Raw genomic sequence first — 24,870 nt, forward strand, 5'->3', positions numbered from 1 at the left:
AGACTTTCAAGGTCTTTACATCATATATTACTTTCGAGGTCTTCTTTTCTTGGAAATATTGTAAGAGTAAGAATCGGGCAAGAAAAACATCACAAAGCGATGGACGGTGTGCATCTGTCCATGCGTTTACATCAGATATGACTTTCAAGTCCTTCTCACCGCAATTGATGAAGAAGAAAGTCATTCACCATCTTTTCCGTCTTTTGGGGGTTTTTTTCCGAGAAACTTTTTTGCTTTTCTTTTGCCCTACAGACTGATGAAGAGAAAGTTATGTTGAACCTTGATCATCCGGATCAATCCACACGAAAGAGATTAATTGGATATTCATGGCTCAATACATTAACATAACTAAATTTCTTCATCAACTGAAAACCTTTATGAGGTCGTAGATGGTGATCTTGTTTGGGCCCAGCGAGGACCGCCAAGCCCTCACCTGGCCAGATCAACGCCTCTGCCGGATGAGGTGAGGCCGCCAAGCCCTCGCCTAGCTAGATCTCGGCGAGGCGTCGCGACCCTCATCGAGATTCGGCGAGGGTCGCGATGCCTCGCCCAGAGCCGCAAGGGTTGGCCGACCCTCGCCCGAGGCCGCGAGGGTCGGGGGCCACCCTCACCAGCCCTAATTTCAACTAGAAGAGAGAGAGAGAGAGAGAGAAAAAAAAAAGAAGAACAAAAATCATAATTTATTAAAATATTAATTTAAAATGTCCACGTCAGCGTCACGTGGCCGTCCGGCGTCTACGTCAGCGATTTCTGGCCAAAATTGGCTAGATAAACTTAATTGGCAAGAAATGAAAAGGTTTAGGACTCAATTGGCAAAGTTGAAAGGTTTAGGACTGAATTTGTAAAAGTGCAATAGGTTTAGAACTTTTTGGACAATTTTCCCTCGTTATGTATACCTCGTAACGATTATCGCTTGATTTTTTCTATCTAGAAGTAGGCATTAGATTCGCATGAACGCGTTCATTGAGTTTGAGAGGGAATGGATGACCACAGACTTCCCTTTTTTTACACCGTGAATAACACAAGAAGAAACCTACAAAGACTCCAATTGGATTGGCCGCTTTCTAAGGTAATTGGAAATGGCACGCGCGTTGATGCGGAAAAAATTAAAATTTTTGTATAGTACTTTTCTTATTGTAAAGATTATTTTAATTTTGTGATTTTTATATAAACTGAATGTGTTTGTATAAATTTATATAATCAAAGGTGAAAACATAATGACACGTGGGATCTCACATGCTGTGACCTATTTCGGAAAGGTTCGTGTCGATTCCCTTGCTTTTATTTCTGTCAAATTGAAGAGTTCATAACAAAGCCCCCCGAAAAAGGGAAGCCAAAGATTTGTTTTTGCCCCATCACCATCAGGAAATCACAATTTTAACAAGCCAATGAATGGATGAAAGATTTTTAGAGTTTTTTTTAAAATATTTGAAATTTTTCATCACTCAAATAATTAAAAGAGAATCCGATTCCACGAATCAAATTACTTGGAACGAAAATCTGTGTAGGAATCATTATCAATGGACTTGGCATCAACTCAAAGACTTGAGCAAGATGAGAAGACTCACGAATGGACCTAAATAACTAATGGTTCAAGAATACCGACACTCAAATCGGCCATTTTCCACCGATTCCCTTGACATGTCAATTTCAATGAAGACTTGGAAAAGTAAGTCAAGCATGCTTCTCTTGAGAGCAAAATACACGCTAAACTGATTGAAAAAGGAAAAGATATAATGTTTCAATGAAAAATTTTCTTTGAAGTGTCTACTTTGAATCCTTCCGTTGATTTTGGTCCTCTCGCTTAGAACTAATATTTATGGAACTATCATTTTCATCCGACTCTTCTTTACATAATACTGTCTTGATTTTTCCGTTAATTAATTTCCATGGAACTTGTCTCAATACTATGATACAATAATGTGTAGTCTAATATGGGATTATTTATCTTTTTTCACCTATCAATAGGATATGAGCAAATCGATAAATTGTATAGGCACAGACAACCATGAGGGGGATGAGTTCGTAATCTACGGAAACTTCAAAAATTTTCGAGTGAAGACCGTGCATTGGTGTTGTAGAGAAGATAGTGCACATACAAAACGGTGATCTTATACCAATGAAATATAAAGGAGTCTAAGATATAGAAGAATTGCGAAGCATACCTGTCTTGGTTTGGCCTATCCACCTGGCTTACTCCACTCTCCCAGCTCTAACAGTCCAAATAAATACTGGAACCCACTATATAATATTTGAGATGTTACTGCATCCGAAGATGCTTCCTTCTACCTGTGGCTTTGCTTCTACATATAACTTGTAGAACTTGTTGAAAATGTTTTTCTACATATCATGTCACCAATTTGTGTGCCTACAATTACTCTCGGATATTTAAAGATTATGACATCATTATGTTTAGGATAGGAGTACGAAAGAAAGCGATCAATTCACGTAACATGAGGATAATGTTTTTGGTAGTTTGGCATAGTAGCTCAACAGCAATGAATTTGCATGATGGTTATTGATTGATGACCGGATGGTTCTTGCCTTTTGAGCGGCCAAAAGCAAGTTGGAAGTTTAGAAATGCGGGTGGAGAGCACCTAATAATTTTCTTCGGAATAGACATCAATCTTTGCTAGGCAAGTTCGACATGGGGCAATCTTGCAGTGATCTCTTGCTTTCCATTTTTCTTTTTCTAGGAATATAATATCTATCTCTTCCATCCCTTGGATGGTTGTAATTGATAATTTGATCACTAGCACGATTTACTCGTATTGATACATCAATCGCGGATGGCCATGACCATCCAATGCAAACATCGACCATATGGGAATAGATATGCACATACTAGTATTAAGAAACAATCAAAGTGCGGTCCCTGACGAGAAATTACTTGATGCACGAGCAAATGTGATCTTCTCTATGGTACGACATTCATCATGGTGATTTAATCTGGCAATTGCTCGATGAAACTACTATATAAGAAAGATTATGTTAAGTAAGCAGCTAATGCGTGCAAAGAACCTACATGGGACCCAATTGAAATTCACAATTTTTGACTGAACCGAATTCAATTCGTAACGCGCCGTTGGGGAGAGAAGGTACTATTATAGTCTGGAAACGAAACAAAAGGTAAAGCTGAAATGTGCGGCCCCAGACGTGCATCATCATTCATCCGATGGCATCGACTATCACACTCTGATAGAATCGCATCGACCAATGACCTGAGCAAATCAATAATTTGTCGTTTGAACATACCGACACTCAAATCGATGGTTTTTCCGTAGATTCACTTGACTATATCAGTCAATTTTAAAGTAAGTCGAGCATGGGAATTGAAAATGATGTAGATCCCATAAAATGCCCTCTCGGTCTGAAGAGCAAGATAACTACTTCGATTGAGATTCATCATTTTGTGCTGTTTACTCATCATCCCCATACGTCTGAATGTGTGCTAAAATAAAAAAGAAAGGGAAAGATTTATCTCGCAATATATTGTCAATGAGGAAAAAAATTGTTCAGAACAAGGCCCCATTTGCCCCTTCATTCGATGGCACTTGAAGCCCACAGGTGGAGAAACTTTTCGCTAGCTACATGGATGACAGTGAACATGTGAAAGTAAAATAGCTCCTGCTAATGAGTGGCCTTTGAAACACTTGTTAAACATGTTTAATGTAGAAGCATTCGATTTTCGAATGATTAATTGTGCATGTCACAGAGATAGTCAGTGCATTAGAATTTGTAACATTTTGTTATTTTGTTACTTAACAAGTGCCTTATGCACATTGTTCAAATAAAATCCAAGTAAAATTCATTCTTGTGCAAGCAGAGCATCAACCTAGTATAAAAGTGGGTAAAACTCCCACGAAGTTGAGCCATATAGCATGCTTACATATGGGGAAAAGTATCAAAAAAGTCGTAAATCTATTGTATTTATATCAATTCAGTCCTAAGCTTTTCAATTGGACCAATTTAGTCCTAAACATTTTCGCATTGATATCAATTCAGTCCTAAGCATTTCTTTAATCGTGATATATCTTAACTCCACATCTCTTGTCTTATGCATATTTTGATAAAAGATCTATTATTGGTATATACTTTCATATATTCTTATTCATAATTCTTTGATAGAATTATGAATATTTTGGTAATAAATGCTTTAATAAAGTTTTTTTTTATGTATAACTAGATTCTATCTCGAAAATACCTTGAGTTTTTATCTGTGAAGAAACTCGTTCACGATGAGATTTTGAAAGAATTTAACAATATCCAGAACCCAAGATTAACCACACACCTTACATATTCAATTAACAACCAATATATATGTGAAGATTTACAGGTCCTAATCTGTCGCTATGTTTAGTGTAGACTCTTCGAAGTCGTCTGGAGATAATGCCGGCCTTCTGAGCAGAATGCGGTGAAACCGGATAAGAAGACCGATATACATGGTCATGAATTTAGTATGCAGAATCAACCACCCGTTAATTCTTGGTCCCTGCGATGATAAGATCGTTTCCAGAAATTATTTGTCAGCTAGTAATAATGCATAGCACAAGTCTTTCCTCAACAGCGTCATCATTTTCTGTACTCCAACCAACAATTCTACGGTAACACGAATTGATGGTAAAACGAGATGAGAGATGAAATACGAATTACCCAAAGAAAGACCTAACATGAAATGGCACGATACGGATAATCTACATGTTGGCATGAATTGATAACATCGTAAGTTAATTACTTCATCGAAATCTTGATGTCCTATGCCGATAGGAATTGACGCAAATTGCAACACTAATACGATTTTCGACTAACCGCATGTCGTAGAGTGAAAATTTTAATTTTAACATTTTGCCAACGCCTTTTCTCCTAAAGAAAAGATTTTCACGAGGGAAACAAAAGATTACAAAATACATAGCGACCTCGATTGAGGCTCCATCTGATAATGATTTGCCATCTATATATATATATCTCACCAATCTTGTTGCTGAGAACATGCGGACCTGGACAATCTCACGTCCTCAAAACCCACCCTAAAATCATGGCTTCTTCCTCATTTCTGTGGAAGCCTTCTTCTTTAGGAGTCGTCTTCTTGCTCTACTCGCTCTTCATCCTAAACAACATCACCGTCTTTGTTTCCACTCCATTTCAGGGCATAGGCGTTTCTGCTTCCACCACTTCTTTCGCTCCCAATGCGACTCGCCATGAGGATGAAGCAGAGGCTCTCTTGAAATGGAAATCTAGTCTCGAAAACCACAGCCAGTCTCTCCTATCTTCGTGGCATGGTCACAACTCTTGCCACTTTTCGGGTGTCACTTGCAATGACTACGGATTCGTCGTCCATCTTAATCTTTCTAATCTAGGCCTGAGAGGAACCTTAACTGGTCTCGACTTCTCGCGCTTAACCAAGGTGGTTGGCCTTGACTTTAACAACAACTCAATCTATGGCCCTATAACCTCAAGTATCGGTAACCTTTCCAAACTCGACTATCTTGATTTTTGTGAGAATAGACTCTCTGGAAACATACCTCCATGTATAGGCATGCTAAAGAGTCTTCGCTTTTTGAGCCTATGTGCAAATTATTTGAGTGGACACATCCCTGGGGAGATTGGATTATTAGATTCTCTTTTGGAAGTTCATTTTGGCATAAACAATCTCACAGGTCCTATCCCTACTTCACTAGGAAACCTAAGCAGCCTAAATTTTCTCTCTCTTTTTCATAACCAATTTTCAGGGTCCATTCCTCCTTCTCTTGGAAAATTAGGCAACTTAACAAAATTGATTGTAGCACAAAATGACCTTTCTGGTCCCATTCCAAGAGAGATAGGCAACCTAATAAGTTTGAAGTATCTTGACTTATGGGAGAACAAACTTTCAGGATCCATACCTTTAGAAATCAGGAGGCTAAGCGTTCTAATTGAATTAGATTTTTCTGAAAATAATTTGGTCGGGCATATCCCTTCATCTATTCAGAATTTGACCAATCTGAATTTATTGAACCTATTCTCAAATCATCTTTCAGGTTTGATTCCCGAAGAGATAGGGAAACTAACTTCTCTTGTAGAATTAGATTTGAATATGAATTATTTGACTGGTTCAATCCCTGCATCAATTGGAACCTTAGCCAATTTAACTTGGTTAGGCCTTAATAATAACAACTTTCACGGTTCCTTGCCTCCTGAAATTAATAAGCTCGTTCATTTGACTGATTTTCAAATCGCTGATAATGCCCTCGAAGGGCAACTGCCGGAAAATATATGCCTCGGTGGATCATTGCAAAAATTCACTGTCGAGAATAATCATTTCACCGGTCATATCCCTAAAAGCTTGAGGAATTGCACTTCATTAGTTAGAGCGAGGCTCGAAGGAAACAAACTTACTGGGAGTGTAACGGAAGCCTTTGGAATACATCCACAGCTGAATTTTATAGACTTGAGCCACAATTATTTGCACGGCAAACTTTCATGGAAGTGGGGGCATTGCCGCAATTTGACGAGCTTAAGGATATCAAACAACAACATTTCCGGTGAGATACCCCCGATTTTTGGAAGGATGGCGCAGTTACAGGTACTTGACCTTTCTTCAAATAATTTAAGCGGAAAGATTCCGAGGGAATTGGGAAGCTCGCAACTACTGCTAGATCTTATCCTCAACAACAATGTAATCACAGGTGATATTCCCAGTGAAATTGGATTTTTATCTCGACTGGAACATCTCAACCTGGCGTCAAACAATTTGAGCGGAGCCATTCCACCGCAGCTCAGCCTATGCACCAACTTGCTGAGCTTGAACTTGAGCCAAAATAAATTCGAAAGAAGCATTCCTCCTGAGATAGGCAACGCACGATTCCTAAGCGTTCTTGATTTGAGTCAAAATCTATTGACCGGAAGAATACCACCAGATCTAGGAAATTTGAGAGTCCTGGAAACTTTCAACATCTCCCACAATGACCTCTCTGGTACCATCCCACATAGTTTTGCTGACTTATTGGCATTAACTTCTGTTGATGTGTCCTACAATGAATTGGAAGGTCCTCTCCCAAATGTCAAAGCTTTTAAGGAGGCTCCATTTGAGGCAGTTCAGCATAACAAAGGGTTGTGTGGGAGCGTGAGTGGATTACAAAAATGCAATATTTCTAACATGAGCAAGAAACACAATCGACACAGCAGAGCTAGAATTTTAATTATCCTTGTTCTCTCGTTCTTGGGATTCCTCGTTCTCTCTTCCTTCTTGATCTTTCTCGTAATTGTTAATCGCCGTCAAAGAAAGGTTATCGAGAGACAGAGGAATGCACAAACAGAGACGAATGATTTAGATTTCTTGCAGATTCTGAGTTTTGATGGCAAAATTTTCTACGAACGAATCGTGGAGGCCACGGAAGGATTTGACTCCAAGTACTATTTGGGAGAAGGGGCCTATGGCGTTGTTTACAGAGCTGATCTACCATCAGGTCAAACTGTTGCAGTCAAGAAAATTCCATCGTCCCAAGAAGATGTGACCGTCGACATCATTCCTTTTGAAAGGGAAATTGAAGCCTTAAGAAATATTCGCCACCGCAACATCGTGAAGCTTTACGGGTTCTGCTCTCATGCACGACATTGTTTTCTGGTGTACGAGTACGTCGAAAGAGGGAGCCTGAGAACAATTCTGCATGATGATGAAAGAGCAACAGAGTTTGGCTGGGACAAAAGGATAAACATGGTTCGAGCAGTTGCGGATGCATTGTCGTATATGCATTACGACTGTTTTCCTCCATTGATCCATCGAGACTTGACCAGCAACAACATCTTGTTGGATGCTGATTATGAGGCTCGTGTCTCAGACTTTGGCACGGCAAGATTATTGAGGCCAGATTCGACCAACTGGACTACTATTGCTGGCACCGTCGGATACATCGCTCCAGGTGATGTTCTTTGCAAAAGCATATTAATTTACTGTCCCAACTCGTGTTGTCATTGGAAATTCCTTGATTATTTGAAAGCAAATTTCCGAATCTTTAATTATAGATGACAAGATTATCAATGGACTTTGAATTCTTCAATTGCAGAGCTAGCTTATTCCAACATTCCAACCGAAAAATGTGATGTATATAGCTTTGGAGTTTTGTGGTACTGGAGACAATCATGGAAAGCATCCGGGAGATTATGCCTCGTCAGTATTTTCATCCACTCAATCCAAGTCGCAAACACCATTGAAGGATGTGCTGGACCAACGGCTCTCGCCTCCAACGAACCGGGATGCGCAACACATAATGTCTGTCGCAGCACTAGCACTCGCGTGCTTGCAGACCAATCCTCAACCGACCTGACCATGACACAAGTCTCACGAAAGCTTCGAGTTCAAGCACCACCGGTTTGCCGTTCTTTGGAGTCACCTTCGAACAACTCCGTGATCTCGATGGCCGGAACTTTTAGACCATATTCAGGAGGTTGTGAAGTTGTTGATCGAGTTACTGTCTTGTGTTCGCCTTTTCTGGCTTCTGTGTTCGGTAGTAAAATGTCAATTAGTATTAAAACTTCGAAGATGCATAGTCTAAATGTTTTCTTTTTGTTAGAGTAGAATGACAGTAAACTTTCTTCCTTTCGTGTAAGCAAGCATCTATTCATAGTAAAATAACTTGCTTCTTATTAGCCAAATAATTTTGACTTGTTTGAAATATCATGTTCAGTATCACATCACAAAGTCGTGCATGCGCAATTATTTTGGGATGCTTCACAGCTTTGAGATCGCTATGTTCAGTGAACTCGATTGATGACCGACGGTTCTTGGCTTTCGAGCGGCCAAAAATCGAGGTTGGAAGTTTGGAACGTCCGGAATCGACATCATTCCTTGCAGAGCGAGTTCGGCACGGGGCAATTAGCTGGTCATATTCAACGGTCAATAATAACTAACTGGCACATCAATTAATAGATGGAATTTGTTTACCCAAATGTGTGAAGCTGGTATTCCTCAAAGAATGATGATGATTGAGGAATCCGCAAGTCAAGAAGAGAAGGAGAGATAATTTACTTGATGAACGGGATGTGATATTTAATCGCCGATGTCCACGTTAGCGATTTCCGGCCAAAATTGGCCGAATGGACTTAATTGGCAAGAAGTGAAAAGGTTTAGAACTCAATTGGCAAAATTGAAAGATTTAGGCCTGAATTGGCAAAAATGCAATAGGTCTAAGACTTTTTGGATAATTTTCCCGTCAATTTTATGTGTCGGGCCAAGCATGGCATGGGAAATCCCGTGCACGGGCAGGCACGCCCATGACACCAATGGGCTGTGCTAGCCCCCGTGTTAGGCTCAAGCACGTTATGCCCAGGGTGGTTTTTAATTTCTTTGTTTCTTTTTTATATTTTTTAAAACTAATTTAAAATTCAATTAAACGATGGAAAAAATTAAGGAAATTTCAGTAGAATAAATTATTCCTACTTCACGATTATTTTTTATAGTGAGTTCCAAGCAGGGATAATCGGACAAAAATGGAATACATAACATAGTACGTAAGACTCGCACCTGAACGAATACATCTCATTATAAAATCAAATAACACCATACAGGTTGCCATTGTCAAAATACAAATACGTGAGAAGCAAACTCAGATCATTACATTCTCATAAAAAAAATTACAACCTAATAATTAAAAACACATTTTTATCATCACAGGAACATATCGTGCAGATGGCCTTCTCCTCACCATTGGGGAAGCCCAGCCCACGGTGTCCAACATCTTCCAAACATTCGACCCTCGCCAAAGAAAGTTTTTTGAAAGTTGGCGAGCCGTCTGGGAAATGGGTTAGGCGCTGCCGCTGATTTTGGTCGATCGCGAATTCCAAGCTTGGAAATATCCTTTACAGAGAGATCGCCATTTTCTGAGAAGTAAGGGGAAGCGCATGATCGCGAAAGTAAGAGGAGGAGGAGGAGGGGTTGAATTTCTTTAGAAGTTGATTTTATTTTGATTAATGCGGCCGAACATGACGCTGTTAAATTAGAATGGGCCATTCATGGGCCGGCCCACTAGGCCCAATGACACGGGCCATCCCAACCCAGCCCACCCAAGTTAGGGCCGGGCTGACGGCCCCTTATCGGTAAGGACGACAGCAGTAACCTACGAATACGGTGGCTAGACATGGAACAGGTACAGAGACAATGACTCTTTCGGAAACGGAGTGTACTCCAGCTCCAACACCTGTTTTCCGTGTCCGAACGTCCTTCTCTCTTTTCTCTCGTTCATCCACACCCACACCCACCCAGAATTATATAAAAAGCAAAAAAGTAAATTGACCCAAAAGCAAAAGCATCTCCCTCTCTCCCTTCCAAGAAACATCGATGCAAAACCCTGCAAGCAATCACCAAGAAAGTTAACATTAACAGTAGATCTCTCTCTCTCTGTGTAGCAGACAGTCCGAAGCATTAGCCCTCCGTAGCTTCACCGGCATCTTCAAGATCCATCATCCATGGACGAGTAACTCTCTCTCTCTCTCTCTCTCTCTCTCTCTCTCTCTGTAGCAGACAGTCCAAAGCCTAAGCCCGTGTTTCTTGACCAGCATTTTCAAGATCCATCCATGGACGAGTAACTCTCTCTCTTTCTCTCTCTCCCCCTACATATTAACGTTCCTTCTCCCCTTTTCTTGCAGATCCGGGGCGTACCCGAAGGACTACTACACGCAGAACGCGGCGAGAACCGTGTCCTCCTCCTCCTCCGCCGCCACCACCACGACGAGCGTCCAGGTGACCGCCCTCGACGGCCTCGTGAACGTGAACTCCCTCTTCACCATCGCCGTCTTCGTGGGGCTCTCCCTCACCACCCCGCCCCAGCACAGCCTCGAGAACCCGGGCCCCTGCGACGCCGGCATCGATGTCGTCAAGAAGCTCCTGGTCTTCGAGGTCGTCTCCTTCAGCTTCTTCCTCTTCTCCTCCCTCGTCGCCCAGGGCCTCAAGCTCGCCATCAACCTCCTCAACAGCAAGGACGTGAACGAGGCCCTCAGGGCCCACATCAACATCAAGGTCCTCAGGTTCGGGATGGTCGGCTCGGCCTTCGGCTCGGTCATGGGCTGCGTCTTCCTGATGCTGTCCATGATCAGCGTCATCGAGATTAGGCTCGGCATGCTGTCCTGCGGGAGCAAGTCGGCGGTCCGTGCGGTGTCGGCGCTGGTCGTGCTCGTGTCCTCGGCTCTGGTGGGTTATATTTCCACCGCCGTGTATGCTTTTCTGCATTGATGAGTGTGAGCCAGTGTTTCGAAGCAATTGAAAGTACAACTCTTTAGTGTTCATAATGAGAAGTTGAAGTGAATTTCTAGCTCTTTTGAGTCCTTCGTGCTTCTCAACTGAAATGCAGCTTGGTTCGTATATGATTTTTTGCATGAGCATGTCATGGGAAATTTTGATGCTGAAGAAGCGACTCGAACAGGTTTTTGAATGAGGTACTCAGTCAGTTTCGCAATGCAGAGTGATGTTATTGACAACTAAGAATGGTTGATGAAATTATGAGAAAGTATTCAAAAGATCTTAAACAAGCACAATCAATCAAGCTGATTATAGCCCTTCCATTTTCTAAGTTAGCTATGTTAGCCTTACTATTAATTAATTCCCCTTATTTTTAGAAGGTTCAACCCATCCTGCAGCTAATCTGCAACCTAAGGGGAAAAAGACATGAACATGACTACCGCAGTTACAAGAGACACATTATTGGCTACCACTGACAGGAGCTCTCCTCGAGTCAATTTCTCTCACGCTTTTAACTATGTCTTCGATGTTTTTCGATAGGTGGCCTGAATGCTCTTCCATATCCCGCAAAACCATTTCGAGCTGCGCCAGATAAGCGGCGGATCTCTTCCGCTCACGCTGTAGCTCAGCAGTCAACTCCCGAATTTTAACATCTTTCTCATCCTGCAGTGTCACAGTATATCAAATTAAGTGTCGGAGAGATTCAAGACAATCAGCTGTCTAGCAATCAGAGAATGCACCGCCAAATCAGAATGACAAATCCCAGGCATGGCATTAAGTATTTACTCGGAAAAGGTCAAACCTCAGCTGATTTGAAATTCCAGAATATCATTATCATACCAAAACGACAGAAGCCCCCACATGTTCGGTAGTACAAAGAAAGGATAAAGTCACCACAAGGATTCTCAAACAAGGGAGCATGGTCAAATGAAGCACGTGCTGTTGCCTTTAATATAACCAGTTATCCTCACTTGAGCTGGAACTTAATAATATTAGTATATCGTCATGGTAAAATTCATTTACTTATCAAAATAAATCAGAACCATGCTGTCATGGTTCTGAGGCAACCAATACATCAGTGGCCAAGCCTCAGCAGCTCGCGCTTATAACTCCAGAGCAAAATGGGGCTGCTCTCAAATGTAATCCTGTCTTCTGTGCTATCTTCTATTAAATTAACTTGACTTCCTGTCAAGATGTGTTATTGTGATGCCTGATATAAGGATTAACAAACTAGAAGATAGTTACTTCTGCAACAAACCCATTTTCAAGGGGTGATCCCGGTGAACTCCTTACTCTAGAATCGCTAAGCAAGCTTCGGTGCCCAGGTAAGTGTGATAAATCATCGGGAGAAAAAGGTAATTCTTGCATCAGAATGCAAATTACTTTCTAACAACAGGCTAACGCTCTTCAGATCAGACAACTAAATTTGCTCTCTTTTCACATCATTCGAACCTGAACCCTCTCTAGATACTCATTTGGCAGCACACAGTCTATCCAGAAGATATGCCTTTTCACATCCATCTTACAATTTTTAAACCCTATGGGAAAGCAACACCAAACTACTTCAATAGCCACAGAAAAAAGCATCATTGTTGGCACGCTACACTTCTACTGTTTATTCTAGGGAAGGGGAATGGCATCAGACTCTTTCATCCTTGAGATATATGCACCCTAGGGATGGTTGGATATGACAAGGACTGTGTATCTTGGCTTCCAAGTAGCCAGGATTTTAGGACAGGGGGTATAAAAGAATTGATAGAACTCTGTCACAAGTCTACATGTTCACAGATCTTACCATTATCCTGAGCCTTACTGCTACTTCATTAAAAATAGAATGCAAACACCAGCATCAGTATCACACACGAGAAGCTATCTGCAGACTCTTGAAATTATTGAATATGATTCCTCAATTTGGAAGCATAAAGGGCAATAAAAACCTCCCACTAAGTGTAGTAGATTGAGAGAATGTCAGAGTACACTGATTTATAAGCACGAGGAAAATAGAATCCGTATTTGTCAACTAATGAGTGCACACACGCATTCATAATGTGAAGGTAAATAAGCGCACTTACTGGTGTTTGAGAGAGAAGAACACTCCGGCGGCTATTTGCTGGAGCAGCTACCAGTGGATGGTTATGCTCCTTTATAAATTTCGTGACCACCCATTTTCCGGTTTTGTCTTTCTTGACCACTATCATTGCCTTACAGCCTTCCCTCGTGATAGCTCTTGGCTTTCTATTTTCACTTCTCCGAGGCCTTGACTTTCGGAAACCTTCTTTATTACAGACAAGCCGACGCCATACAACCTTCCCATCACGCATTGATCTCCGAAACGCATCAACGCGCATGATGAAACCCATGTGTGTGGCATAAGTGTCATAAAAAACTTTTGCAGCTTCCTCAGATTCAAACTCCATCCCGACATATGGCTCCATATCAGAACACCCTTCATTTGGTGTTTCTTTTCCACTTGAACACTCGATTGCATCCCCATCCTCAACCACAGATGGCCGCTCATCCACTGCCAACATTACCACAGACCCATCATAAGATAAAGCCATACCAAAGCAAACAAGATCACCATCTGAACCCTTATACTTCTTCTTTTTCCCCAAACATATCGAAGAACAAGATACTTTTAGAAGAAAAAAATAATATATCCCAACAACTAGCACCCAGAGAGAGAGAGAGAGAGAGAGGAGAGAGACTTCCAATTTCATACAAGGGAACTAAGGAAGCTCGTTTTCTTCAAATTGGTACCGATGAATAAGGTAAAGATACCAAGATAATTCGCATTAGACAAAGATCTACGGCGCCGTCATGGCAGAAAATATCGAACTGACAATGAAAGAAACGCAAAATGACACCTGATTCTCGAGCGCATACTTTTGGCACCCAAAATAGTCAAAACTCGATCATGGGACAGAACTCCGGCAGTTCAATAAATATGCAATCTACGTACACAGCCAACCCATAAAACAGTCGATTCAAGATTCAACTAAATAAGAAAAATTAGCTTATAGTCATCAAACACAGCCAAAAATGGAACTTCTGTGACGGGGTAAAAGAAACAATAGACAAGAAGCTCTCAAGTATGCAATTCCAGTTTTGGCTATGTCACTCATCAAGTTTTCCCAGAAGCAAAAAAATAAAGGAGGACTAGCAAAGAACCTAGAGAGCTCCAAAAGCATCGTAATTTGTGAGTTTCCGCAAGTAATTACAGCCCCTAACAGGAGATTCGAAGCTGACGAAGCACTAGAAGTGCACTGAATCAGGAAGTGGGCAGGAGCAATAACTCAAGACCAGAAAAGCAGAAGCAAATTTAGGAGCTTTACTCGAATTAATGGACGCGCAAGGAACCTCAATCCCCTTTGCGAGACTGCGAGAGCGAGTTTTGCGAAGCTCCTCTGTTCGGAGTTCGGACAAGACCTCGGAGACGCACAGAAAAGAAAGCGATCGTCTTCAGTGGAAAACGCATTGACAACCACCTGTCTCTTGTTTTTGGCTTTTCTTCACATTATTAATACGTTTTCAATGAAAAATAAAAAAGAGCAAATTGGATCTTTTTTCGTCATTTCGAATTAAAAAGACTATTTGGTAATGGATTATTTTAATCTTTTTTTTACTGTCGGCCAATTGAAGTGAAATATCAAGTAGGGGAAACGGGTTAAGACTTCAAAATTTCTTGGGTCATATAATTCACTGAAAACTTCTCTGATTATCTTCATCTGGGGGGACAAATTCTTTTTGACTCTTCCATTTTTCCATAAAATCAGAATGAATCTTTCTTCTTGGTCTACACGATTTGTATGAATTTAAACATTCCTTATTAACTATTATTGTCCCCAAGGAACATAATGTGATTTTTCAAGCACTTAGTTTTTACTTATTAATAAAAATTGAATAGAGATATTATCATTTATCTGGGGTGTCCAGCTTCAACCCTCTCAGGAGTAGAAATATCTCATCCTCCACAAAAGCAAAAACCCAACATTACTAATTTTATACAGCACTAAATTCTTGTGCACGCAAGTTCTAACAGATGCTGGTTGAGGCAGCTCCATTGCTCCAGCAATATTTGTTCAGATAACCCTTATGGGGGCTGCTTGAAACTGAGAGCAACTTCCAAAGAAATTTGACAGCAAAATACAACGTTGCGACGTATACAAGTGGCGAAAAATGGAGAGAATGAAACGATTGCATTTGTTGAATGAGCAAGGGCTTATTTCAATCCGGTTCCCCCATACATATGGTCTGACTGCACAATCATCAGTGAAATACAACGGCGAGACCACGATGGTTCGGTTTTGCCATCGAACATTTGAATTTCGACATGTGCTTGCCCCAAGTGGCTTGGCAAAAGCAGAGCAAAGGAAAGCAGGACCAAATAGCAAAACCTCCCGTATCATTCTCTCCTAATCCTCACAAAGCTCGGCATTTGCAGCTTCACAAAACAAAGCCGAATTTCTATCATATATATATGATGCCGTTACCAGTTCTGTTTGCAGAGCAATAACAAGAAGCATGTCAGATTAATCCAACTTTAAGTGCCCCTCAACCAAAGCTACCAGCTGACCTTAGAAATGCATCTTTTGACCACACCAGATAGCTAAGACTTGAAGTGCACTAGGGTAGTATGCTCTACAATGTTTATGCTGCAGACTTTACTGAATTGGCGATACTATCTTTTCCTTTTCTTCAACAGCGAAGCTGCACGCAGAAACAACCTGTCGACCTCATCAAGGTCAGGAGAGTCGGCATCTTTTCCTAATGTTTTCGCGTTTCTTGTATCCACAGATATTTGACGCAAGTGATCCTCAAAATCCTCGGGCTCTCTGGCAGTTTCCACAGGAAACTTATCGAATATGTCCAGAAACAGGTCCTCTTCCCTCTTGTCCTCAGAATCAGCCTCAGTTTCCGTCTCGAAAATATCAGATAAATCTTCTGAATCTGATTCTACACCCGACTCCATGTTAGAGTCATCGTCAACCGATTCATCATTTCCACCCAAAATTTCTCTCAGCTTCTCGGAATTCGCCAGCTGCAATTTCGATTTTCCCGTGGAAGATATGCCTCCAATATCTGTTGCCTGGATTTCACCATCCGCCTCTTTTTTAACCTCAACTTTGTTTTGAGCCTGTGCTTCAAGCAACTCAAGATCCTGTTCAAGTCTTGGAAGATACTTTCTAACTGCTCTTAAACCATCCCTGTATTTGGATTTATCCAATGCCTGATGACAAAAGGAATAACTTTATGGCGTGAACAAACATATAAGCATCTTTGGAATGCCAAAAAAATCAACCATGAAGCTTCGAATATGAATATTTTGTATACTATAGTGCAATTCAAGCAAATCAGCAAAGTCAATTAAAAAAAAGCAAATCACCAAAGAAGAACACTTCTTGCAGACACTAATCAAACTATCCATATGCACATGATAGCAAAATTACTACAGAAAACACAGTAAACAAGCCCTAACGCCAGGACCCTTTTTTGGTGAAAAAGGAAATTGAGAACTGAAATATACATTTGCTTGATCAAGAATGCCAGAATACAAAGCAATATCAATGCTGGAAAATGAACTTAGCTTGTACCAAAAATATTTTCTTTTCAAGTTATGCTAAGAATAATCAATTCAAAGCAACAATTTAGACTCCACAATTTTTTTAAATATATTGTAATCTCGTCTACATGATATCTGTTAAATCCTAAAGGTGAATTAAATGCAGTAACAGATTTGATCACTTGATTAAAACCAACGGTTTACCCAACTTAAACTTAATAGACAGATTCACTTTGTTCAATAGAGAGGGGGGGAGGCGGTTACCTTCCTCCTCGACAAAGTGATCCTAGGCGACATTATTTCTGTTGGCGGCTGACAATAATTCTTCCCTCGATACATAATTATAGTGTCTTCATCATGAATGTCAAGAACTATTCCTCCGGTCAATCTAGCGAGTTCAGCAGCAATCTCCTTAACCTCCTCTGGCGAGAAGGTTTTCACCACCACTTTCACCGTCTGGTGCTTCTTCCAATGCAAGTGCATGTTAAGTATTACACCTTGGTAAATTCCCCTTCGCCCAACTGGGACATAATTCTTGCACTTAAGGCCCATCTTCAGAAAGAAGAAGTGCTCTTCCGGAGTCAATATCTCAGGATCATGGGTTGGTTCGGATGATTCTGCAGGTTCAATCTTTTTCAAAGCTTCCACAAGCCTCTCCTCTTTCTTTCGAGCCTGTAAAGGAGGATGATGCATCTTTAGATAGGCGAGAGAGGACATGAAACTGGATCAGGAACTGGAACAATTCTACTTTATCTCTCGACAAGTGATTAGTAATTCAACTCTTAATCATGCTGTTAATAACACTGGAGGTTCCTATTACACCGAACCAGCCAATAAGACAGCCAGTTGCAAGAAGGGAAGGAAGGGTCAATAGATAGGATATCCACGTGCAAATGATGGGCTCTTAAAATCCCTTAATCACATGGTTTCCAAATTCTGTTAAGCTAAAGAAGACTACTAAACTTATCTGACCGACAACTATTAGCACTTCTTTTTGGTGTTCCATAATACATGGACTTCTCTAATGCATTCATGAGTGATAACTCTGTCCTCTCTCCCCTATATGACCTCCAATCTAATATATCTTTCTACTTTTGACGAGTCACAACAGTATCATGACCTTATAACTTCAATTCCATTTTCCTAACAATAAGTTTAAAAAACTAATTGAAATGTCCAGTATATCTCAATTCACAATTCATCATTCCTGACAAACTCCATAACCTTTATCTATATCATATCACGCAAGCATTCTTTTCAAGATCCCAGGGTACACAACACACTTTCTAGATCATCAAAGAGCAAGTACCTAGAAGCTTAACATACGTAAGAAGAAAAGAGAAAACAATGGAAAGTTGGCCTGCTAATCTCGTTCGTAAGTTCCCTGGATTTCTCAAATCAACAAGTGGTAAATAGTCTACCTTTCTGAGCTTGAATAAAATCTTCTCTTCTGCTGTCATCCTTCCATACTCTTTCTTCTTCTTCCATCTAAAAAATTTAAGCCACCTGATGACGGCTCTTTTCCCCTTCAGCTTTTTCCTCCTCGATTTAGTTTCACCAGGTTCATCTACTGTGCCGCTGCTTTCAGAATGGTTTGGCAGCTCTACACCTTTGTCCACCACATTAGAGAATGGATGCCAATGAGCTTGTAGACACCCAGCCAAGGACAGCCTTTTTGCATCACAGAGAGGCTGAATATCGAGTTTCTGTCTGAAAACCTTGAACAGAACATCATCCAAGCTACTGCAGTGAGGGATAGCATTCACGCAATACTCATTTTTAGATTGAACTCAGTTCAATCGGAGAGTGGAGCTAGAAACATTTTAGCAATCAGGCATAAATACTTTCAACATCGAAACGGAGACACCACAATGATGCAATCCAATACATACATTACCATAAGAGACTTTGCAATCACAAGATAGACGGAGAAGCCAAAAGAAATTCAAAAGACGTGATGAAAATTCCGGGGAAAACCATTTATAACACTTGAGTAGTAATTAGTCTGCGCGACCCACATTAGAATTGTGAAGGGATCTCAAACTGGAATTAGAACAGAGCCTAGCTACAATCAGAAGGCAACCCATTTCGCGGGCTCTCGAACGGACACGAAACAGGAAGTAATCATCTTACGACGTAAAACAACATCTTTAGAATCCACTCGAAGTCTAACCACACGATACTCAACTCTTCTGCCAAAAACATGAGCCCAAATTGCGGCAACCACAACAAAACGACTCGCAGCCAAGACCAATCATTGCTTCCGCTAGAAACCCAATTGACAGCTGCCCCGAACAAAGCACGGGAACGGGCAAAGGTCGTATCTTGTAGACACTACGCGCTTAATTTCGGGGAAGACGAGAGAACCGGAAGCGAAAGAGGCGGCAGAAACTCCGACAAATTACGGGCGAGAGAGAGGGAGAAAGACCTGGGAGAGTGAAAATGGCGCAGAGGGACATGGGGGAGAGCAATGGGGAGGAGATTCTTGAATCTGTGGGGCCTCCTACAGAGAGCAGCCACTGCCATTGAAGAGGCGGCGAAGGCCCTGCCCGTCATTCTTGCGCTTCCTCTTCAGACTCGAATTCGGTCTTCTCTGTATGAGCTTTCCCTGTTTGATCGGCTCAACGAGGAGTGCAGCTCCTTCGTGAGAACGCTGGATTTCGCTGCTTCAGCCTTCGTCGTTTTCTCTGATTGCACGCTGCCTGCATGAGTCGGGAGCGAGTCTGTCCCCCGCCACTCTGATGGGCTGGACTTGCGTCGGAGCCCTCCCGCCGTCTTGCTTACTCCCGAAAAATATTTAGGGATAATGACACAAATGATCTTCAAATTTTAACTTAATATTTAATATTATTAGTACTATTTATAAATTTTAGTTAAATGTGTAATGTCATCTCTGAACTTTTAATTTGTTCAATACGATCTTTGAATTTTTTGTGTATGTTCAATTTAGTCATTGAACTATATGAAAATGTTCAAAAATGTTCAATGCTATCGTTCCATTAATTCAAGTTTGAAGATAATATTTAGTTCTGGGACTAAATTGAACATGTGTCAAAATTTTTTAAGTATCATATTGAATAAATTAAAAGTTCAAGAATGATATTACACATTAGCATAAAATTTAGGGATAACATTAAATAGATAGAGAGTTCAATGACGACATTATATGTTAGACTAAAGTTTATGGATCATTTGTGTAATTATCTCGAATTTCGAGGGAGCGTTAAGACAGAAAGTCGTTGATCGTTTTTCTCTTCGCCAAAATGAATGAATTCATATTCATATCATTTCAATTCAATTCAATCAGCTTAGTCTATTCTGCTTACATTCAGTTGGGCACCATTGACGAGCCCACTCAAAATAAGTAGTAGATATGATTTAGTCAAACATCCCGATCATAGAAACATGAAAATCCGGTAAATCTTAGTATGGTTCACTAGTGTAATTCGTGCCTTGTAAATCCTTTTGCTAGCACTTCATCGATTCGATAACATATCTATGTGATGTGATTAAGTCATGCCATTTTCCTTTGGCTGACCAAACCCTTCGTTCTTTCTTTGTTTTTCTATTTTTTCAGATTTTCATTTTCAAAAATCTTGAAAAACATACTTTTAAATTTGTAATGCCACGTAGAATGCCCCATGGAATAACATCTCCGTTCATCTTTTAAGGAAGGACCGACTCGATCGAAAATGTGTATCAATGATAATTCAAAACCTCTAGTGCCTTTATTCTTTTTGTGTCACACTGGATTTAACTTACTTGAGCTATTATCCGCTTTGACCCATCTCATACCGAGCCTCGCGGTTTTGTCCTCTGGCGTATAAGCAGACACTTTCCCAGGAGGTCACCTATCCTGGTAGTGCTCTGGGTTGGACTCGCTTAACTTTGGAGTTCCAAAGCAAAACTTGCCGTTACGTCAAAAGGTATCTCCGTGAGTTAATTCCAGTTTTCATATATATTTCTTAGGTTCGCTCTCCTCCTGTTCGGTGCATAGTTCGATTCATTCTTGTCCCATTCGCCATCCTAGAAGCCTGCCAAGAACCGCTCCTTGTCCAGGCCCTCTGGCCCCGGTGACCACTCCTCGCCCTCATCGGACCGGGTTGTTACAGGCCCACTAGCTTTCGCGTGGTTCGTCCCTGAACCACACACCTATTGGAGAGGGTCCCGCTCTGATACCATATTGTGACACCCTAGATTTAACTCACTCAAGGTATTGTCCACTTTGACCCATCTCATACCAAACCTTACGGTTTTGTCCTTTGGCGTACAGGCAGACACTTTCCCAAAAGGTCATCCATCCTGATAGTGCTCTAGCATGGACTCGCTTAACTTTATAGTTTCAAAGCAAAGCTTGCCGTTATGTCAAAAGACGCCTCCGCGAGTTAAATCTAGTATGTCACATTATGGTATCAGAGCCGACTCCCGATCGCGTGTGGGATCACAGCGAGGGAGTTGTGCCCGTAAAGGATGGAGAGTGTGACGGCCCAGGCGGCGGTACGCAGGGAGGAGAGATGGCAGTGCGTCCATGGCTCGATCCTTAGACGTGCGTAGGGAAGAGAGGGGGAGCCTCTGGCCTAGGCTCGCTTAACTTTGGAATTCCAAAACAAAACTTGCTATTACGTTAAAAGACGCCTCCGTAATTCCAGTTTTCACATATATATCTCAGGATCGCTTTCCCCTATTCGGTGCATAATTCGGTTCATTCCTACCTCCTTCGCCATCCTAGAAGCCTGCTAAGAACCGCTCCTTGTCCAGGCTCTCTAGCTCTGGCGAACACTCTCCACCCTCGTCGAATCGGATCGTTACACTTTTTTTTCATCCTTTTTTTTTCCTCTTGTAGGCTTGACATGTTTGTAAATAATAAGGCTGCACATGGCAACTTGCCAAATAGTGTTTGATTATGTTTTTTTGTTTCCAGAATCAGTTTGGGAATAGAAATCCGTTTGTTTAATTTTTTGATTCTGGGCACAAATTATTGCAAATTTGTGCCCAGAATTAGTTTTGGAGCAGAATCAAGAATAAAAAAAAAGTAGCTTCTTGATTCCGGGAACAAAAATGAGAATCATTTTTTTTTCTTCTTCTTTTTCTTGGTTTTTAATATAGTTTCTAATGTCCGGCGTAAGGGTCACCCTCGCCGTATCTGGCGAGATTAAAATATTTTAATAAAAAAATATTATTAATAAAAAAAATTTACCGGCCATGGCCAGCGACCAGGCCATGGTGAAAAAAATAAAAAAAAATTTACCGGCCATGGCCAGTGACCAAGCCATGGCAAAAAAAATAAAAAATATATTTTCAATAAAAATATTTTTTGTTAAAATATTTTAATAAAAAATATTATTTATAAAAAAATATTTTACCGGCCATGGCCAGCGATCAAGCCATGGAAAAAAAAATAAAAAAATATTTTCATAAAAAATATTTTACTGGCTATGGCTAGCGACCAGGCCATGGCAAAAAAAATAAAAAAATAATTTAAATAAAAATATTATTTATTAAAATATTATTAATAAAAAAATATTTTACCGGCCATGGCCAGCGACCAGGCCATGGCGAAAAAAAAGAAAAAATATTTTCAATAAAAATATTTTTTAGTAAAATATTTTTAAAAAAAATGATTAATAAAAAAATCATTTATAAGAAAATATTTTACCGGCCATGGCCAAAAAAATTTAAAAATTTATTTTTAATAAAAGTATTATTAATAAAAAAAAATATTTTACCGGCCATGACCAAGGAGGAGAAGAAAAAAAGAAAAGAAAAAAAGAAAGAAATATTAAAATATTAAAAATATTATTAATAAAAAGAAATTTTATGCCGTTACCAAACGCATTTCTGTTCTTTTACTATTTTAGGAATGGAAATTTTGGGCCGTTACCAAACGCCTTCAAATGCTCAGAATCAGTTCCCGAGCACAGAACAAAAAAGAATCATTTATGAACAGAATCAGTTCCCGGGCATAGAATCGTTGCCATGCGCACTCTAAATGTGAGAAACACTGACCGACCGAATTGAGAATCGGTCAAAGCATCGGTCTGGTTCCTTATTCCATAAAATAAGAATCAACGATTTTCGATTCGGTCTCCGATTTCCGAACTAGACCAATGATCTTTTATTTATTTCCCTTCCCTTCTCACGGGTCCCACTCCCGTCTCTCCTCTCATCCTAGTCCTGATTTCTTTGGCAATTTCTGATCCCCATCTTCTATGAGCAAAGCTCAATAGCCTCATTCTTGTTCTCTGCTTCCCTGCCTCCCCGTGAAAGAAAACTCAAAGTTGAACTTTGCCTTACAGCTCCTCTAATTCGTAGGCTTTCCCTCTTTCCTTTTTTTCTTCCCCAAATTGTCCAGAACCGTTCACAGCGATCGAATTGAAACACGTAATTTAATCTCAAAGATAAAAAATTTTACTTGTCATCCTTAACGCAGCTCAGTTATGATAATGCCTCGGATATGGCCATGTTCACTGGACAGACTCTTATGTTCTTATGTTTGAGAATTATATAATGCCTCGGATATGGCCGTGCTCACTGGACGGGCTCTTATGTTCTTATGTTTGAGAATATCAACCAGTTTCATTGAACCACTCTGAACTAGACCAGATCGAATTGGGAACATATCACCTCTAATAAAGTTATGATAAATATTTTAGAGAACAATAATCGCACTTAACTTTGTTGTTAACTGGTGATCTTTTGTAAAAAAGTTCCTTTTATTTCAAAAAAATTGATTTGAAAAACATTATTTCGAAACTTATGACTGATTTTGCTTAAAATAATTAATCGTAAATTTCTGTTTATTCATTCATTTAAATCAAAAACGTTTTCCAAGCGAAAAGGAGCCTAATAGTGCAAAACAAATATGCATCAGCGTCCCAGTCAAAATGCAAAAACGATGTTGTCTCGGCTCACTGAAATTCGTTCATTTTGTACTGTCTTCTTCTTCCATTTTCGCACACATTATGCGAATTTCGATCGCAGGGGAAAGTGAAAATGTGCACCGACCATGTGCCCGATATGATCATCTCAAACCAAACATCATATGGGCGAGTAAGTCGGAGTACGATGTCGCAAACGAAGAAATTGCCTCCAAACATTCATCTTTCCGATGGTTTCGGGACAGAGTGCGTTTGCTTTTCTTCTTCAAGCCACTTTCGCTTCGCGCCAAAGAGACGCAGAAGAAGAAGAAGAAGAAGAAGAAGAAGGACCACGAAACTTTGACACCCAACAGATCTGCAGAAGAAGGAAAAAGAAAACCCCTGAACCGAATCGCCGAACGAGCTTCACAAACGACCGAAAAAGCAAAACTTCTTCCCTCGTGGGGCAAAACAAAGAGCAATGGGAAGACGTGAAACGAGAGACATGTGCCAGTAGTAAAAGGGCCTGGAAAATCAGTTGGGTCAGATCCAGGCGAGTGGTACTGGTCGTCTTCTGCTGTCGCAAGTTTTTTCTTTCTCTTAAGAATTGCCTGGATCGACGAGATCGAGATCCAGTCAAGAAGCTGACTTGCTTACGGACGAACGCACGGAACGCTCAATTCAATGACGAAATTGCGAGAAAAGAAGAAGAAGAAGAAGAAGACAAAAGACGAACTGCGAAACTCGACAGGACCAAAGCAACTCGACATGAAAACGCAGAACCAGCAGGCTGAAGCCGAAGGAGAAGCTCCGCGAGCGCCTAGACAGAAGAGTGGCCGATGGAGGCTATTTATACGGAGAGGGTGAGGGAGAAGTCAATTAGGGTTTTCAGAGGGGGGTGTGAAATGGGCCTGGGCCTGGGCCTGAGTTGCTTGGAGGGCCCAAAATATTTTAGAGTGTGATTAGGATGGTTTCTTGGCCCAAGTAAATATTTTGGGGGGGCAAAAATTTTTGATTTGCGAAGCGATATGACAAATTATCGTCGATTAATTTAAGTTCGTAGGCTTATTCAAAACTGACACTAACCACAGCGCTTTATAATCATGTTAGTTTAGTTTCGCCAAGTTTAGTAACTCTAGCATTGTGCTGTTAGATAATTAATGTTAATATGTTTCGTCGTCGTGGTCTTTCACCAGGACTATCATCTCAAAAGGGTACAAATGGATTGTCCAATCGTATTA

The 24,870-nt window shown here is 40.6% G+C and overlaps 3 protein-coding genes, 1 long non-coding RNA gene and 1 pseudogene across 8 annotated transcripts; 2 read left to right on the plus strand and 3 right to left on the minus strand.

Annotated features, from left to right (window-relative positions):
* The first annotated feature begins 4,973 nt into the window (after positions 1 to 4,973).
* On the plus strand, positions 4,974 to 8,578 carry LOC130138949 (MDIS1-interacting receptor like kinase 2-like; annotated as a pseudogene).
* Positions 8,579 to 10,283: 1,705 nt separating this feature from the next.
* LOC115690538 (protein FAR1-RELATED SEQUENCE 5) lies at positions 10,284 to 14,706 on the minus strand. Of its 2 annotated transcripts, none has more exons than XM_030616905.2 (4): positions 14,545 to 14,706; positions 13,282 to 13,730; positions 11,650 to 11,872; positions 10,284 to 11,194 (listed from the first exon to the last, which is right to left on the minus strand). In XM_030616905.2, coding segments are annotated over exons 1-3 (654 nt in total). In that variant the 5' UTR covers positions 14,546 to 14,706; the 3' UTR covers positions 10,284 to 11,194; positions 11,650 to 11,668. The 2 variants fall into 2 exon arrangements, with proteins under 2 accessions (XP_030472765.2, XP_056170613.1); XM_056314638.1 differs by lacking the exon at positions 14,545 to 14,706 and adding an exon at positions 14,381 to 14,518.
* Positions 10,318 to 11,282, plus strand: LOC115690539 (uncharacterized). Of its 2 annotated transcripts, none has more exons than XM_030616907.2 (2): positions 10,318 to 10,448; positions 10,621 to 11,282. In XM_030616907.2, exons 1-2 carry the CDS (start codon positions 10,441 to 10,443, stop codon positions 11,201 to 11,203), a joined length of 591 nt encoding a protein of 196 aa, XP_030472767.2. In that variant the 5' UTR covers positions 10,318 to 10,440; the 3' UTR covers positions 11,204 to 11,282. The 2 variants fall into 2 exon arrangements, with proteins under 2 accessions (XP_030472767.2, XP_030472768.2); XM_030616908.2 differs by having other exon boundaries at positions 10,427 to 10,556.
* Positions 14,707 to 15,389: 683 nt separating the features above from the next.
* Positions 15,390 to 19,540, minus strand: LOC115690537 (uncharacterized CRM domain-containing protein At3g25440, chloroplastic). Of its 3 annotated transcripts, none has more exons than XM_030616902.2 (4): positions 19,201 to 19,540; positions 18,194 to 18,482; positions 17,037 to 17,444; positions 15,390 to 16,439 (listed from the first exon to the last, which is right to left on the minus strand). In XM_030616902.2, exons 1-4 carry the CDS (start codon positions 19,326 to 19,328, stop codon positions 15,891 to 15,893), a joined length of 1,374 nt encoding a protein of 457 aa, XP_030472762.1. In that variant the 5' UTR covers positions 19,329 to 19,540; the 3' UTR covers positions 15,390 to 15,890. The 3 variants fall into 3 exon arrangements, with proteins under 3 accessions (XP_030472762.1, XP_030472761.1, XP_030472764.1); XM_030616901.2 differs by having other exon boundaries at positions 18,194 to 18,515; XM_030616904.2 differs by having other exon boundaries at positions 18,194 to 18,490; positions 19,201 to 19,340.
* Positions 19,541 to 23,551: 4,011 nt separating this feature from the next.
* On the minus strand, positions 23,552 to 24,608 carry LOC130138989 (uncharacterized). Its single transcript, XR_008817235.1, has 2 exons — positions 24,384 to 24,608; positions 23,552 to 24,240 (listed from the first exon to the last, which is right to left on the minus strand). It is a non-coding gene; the product is annotated as an uncharacterized LOC130138989 (long non-coding RNA).
* Positions 24,609 to 24,870: the final 262 nt, after the last annotated feature.

This window comes from Syzygium oleosum, unplaced genomic scaffold, assembly GCF_021117445.2.
Source record: "Syzygium oleosum isolate NSW1041296 unplaced genomic scaffold, Sole_v2.1 Sole_v2.09, whole genome shotgun sequence".
NCBI classification, from domain to species: domain Eukaryota; kingdom Viridiplantae; phylum Streptophyta; class Magnoliopsida; order Myrtales; family Myrtaceae; genus Syzygium; species Syzygium oleosum.

Coding starts and splice junctions, on each gene's coding strand:
- LOC115690538 (XM_030616905.2), bottom strand. Junction 11,873..13,281: donor TTCTTCTCTCTCAAACACCA/GTAAGTGCGCTT, acceptor GTGACACTGCAG/GATGAGAAAGATGTTAAAAT.
- LOC115690537 (XM_030616901.2), bottom strand. CDS start 19,328: ATGACGGGCAGGGCCTTCGCCGCCTCTTCAATGGCAGTGGCTGCTCTC. Junction 18,516..19,200: donor CGCCATTTTCACTCTCCCAG/GTCTTTCTCCCT, acceptor CCCTCACTGCAG/TAGCTTGGATGATGTTCTGT. Junction 16,440..17,036: donor TCACTTTGTCGAGGAGGAAG/GTAACCGCCTCC, acceptor TTTTGTCATCAG/GCATTGGATAAATCCAAATA.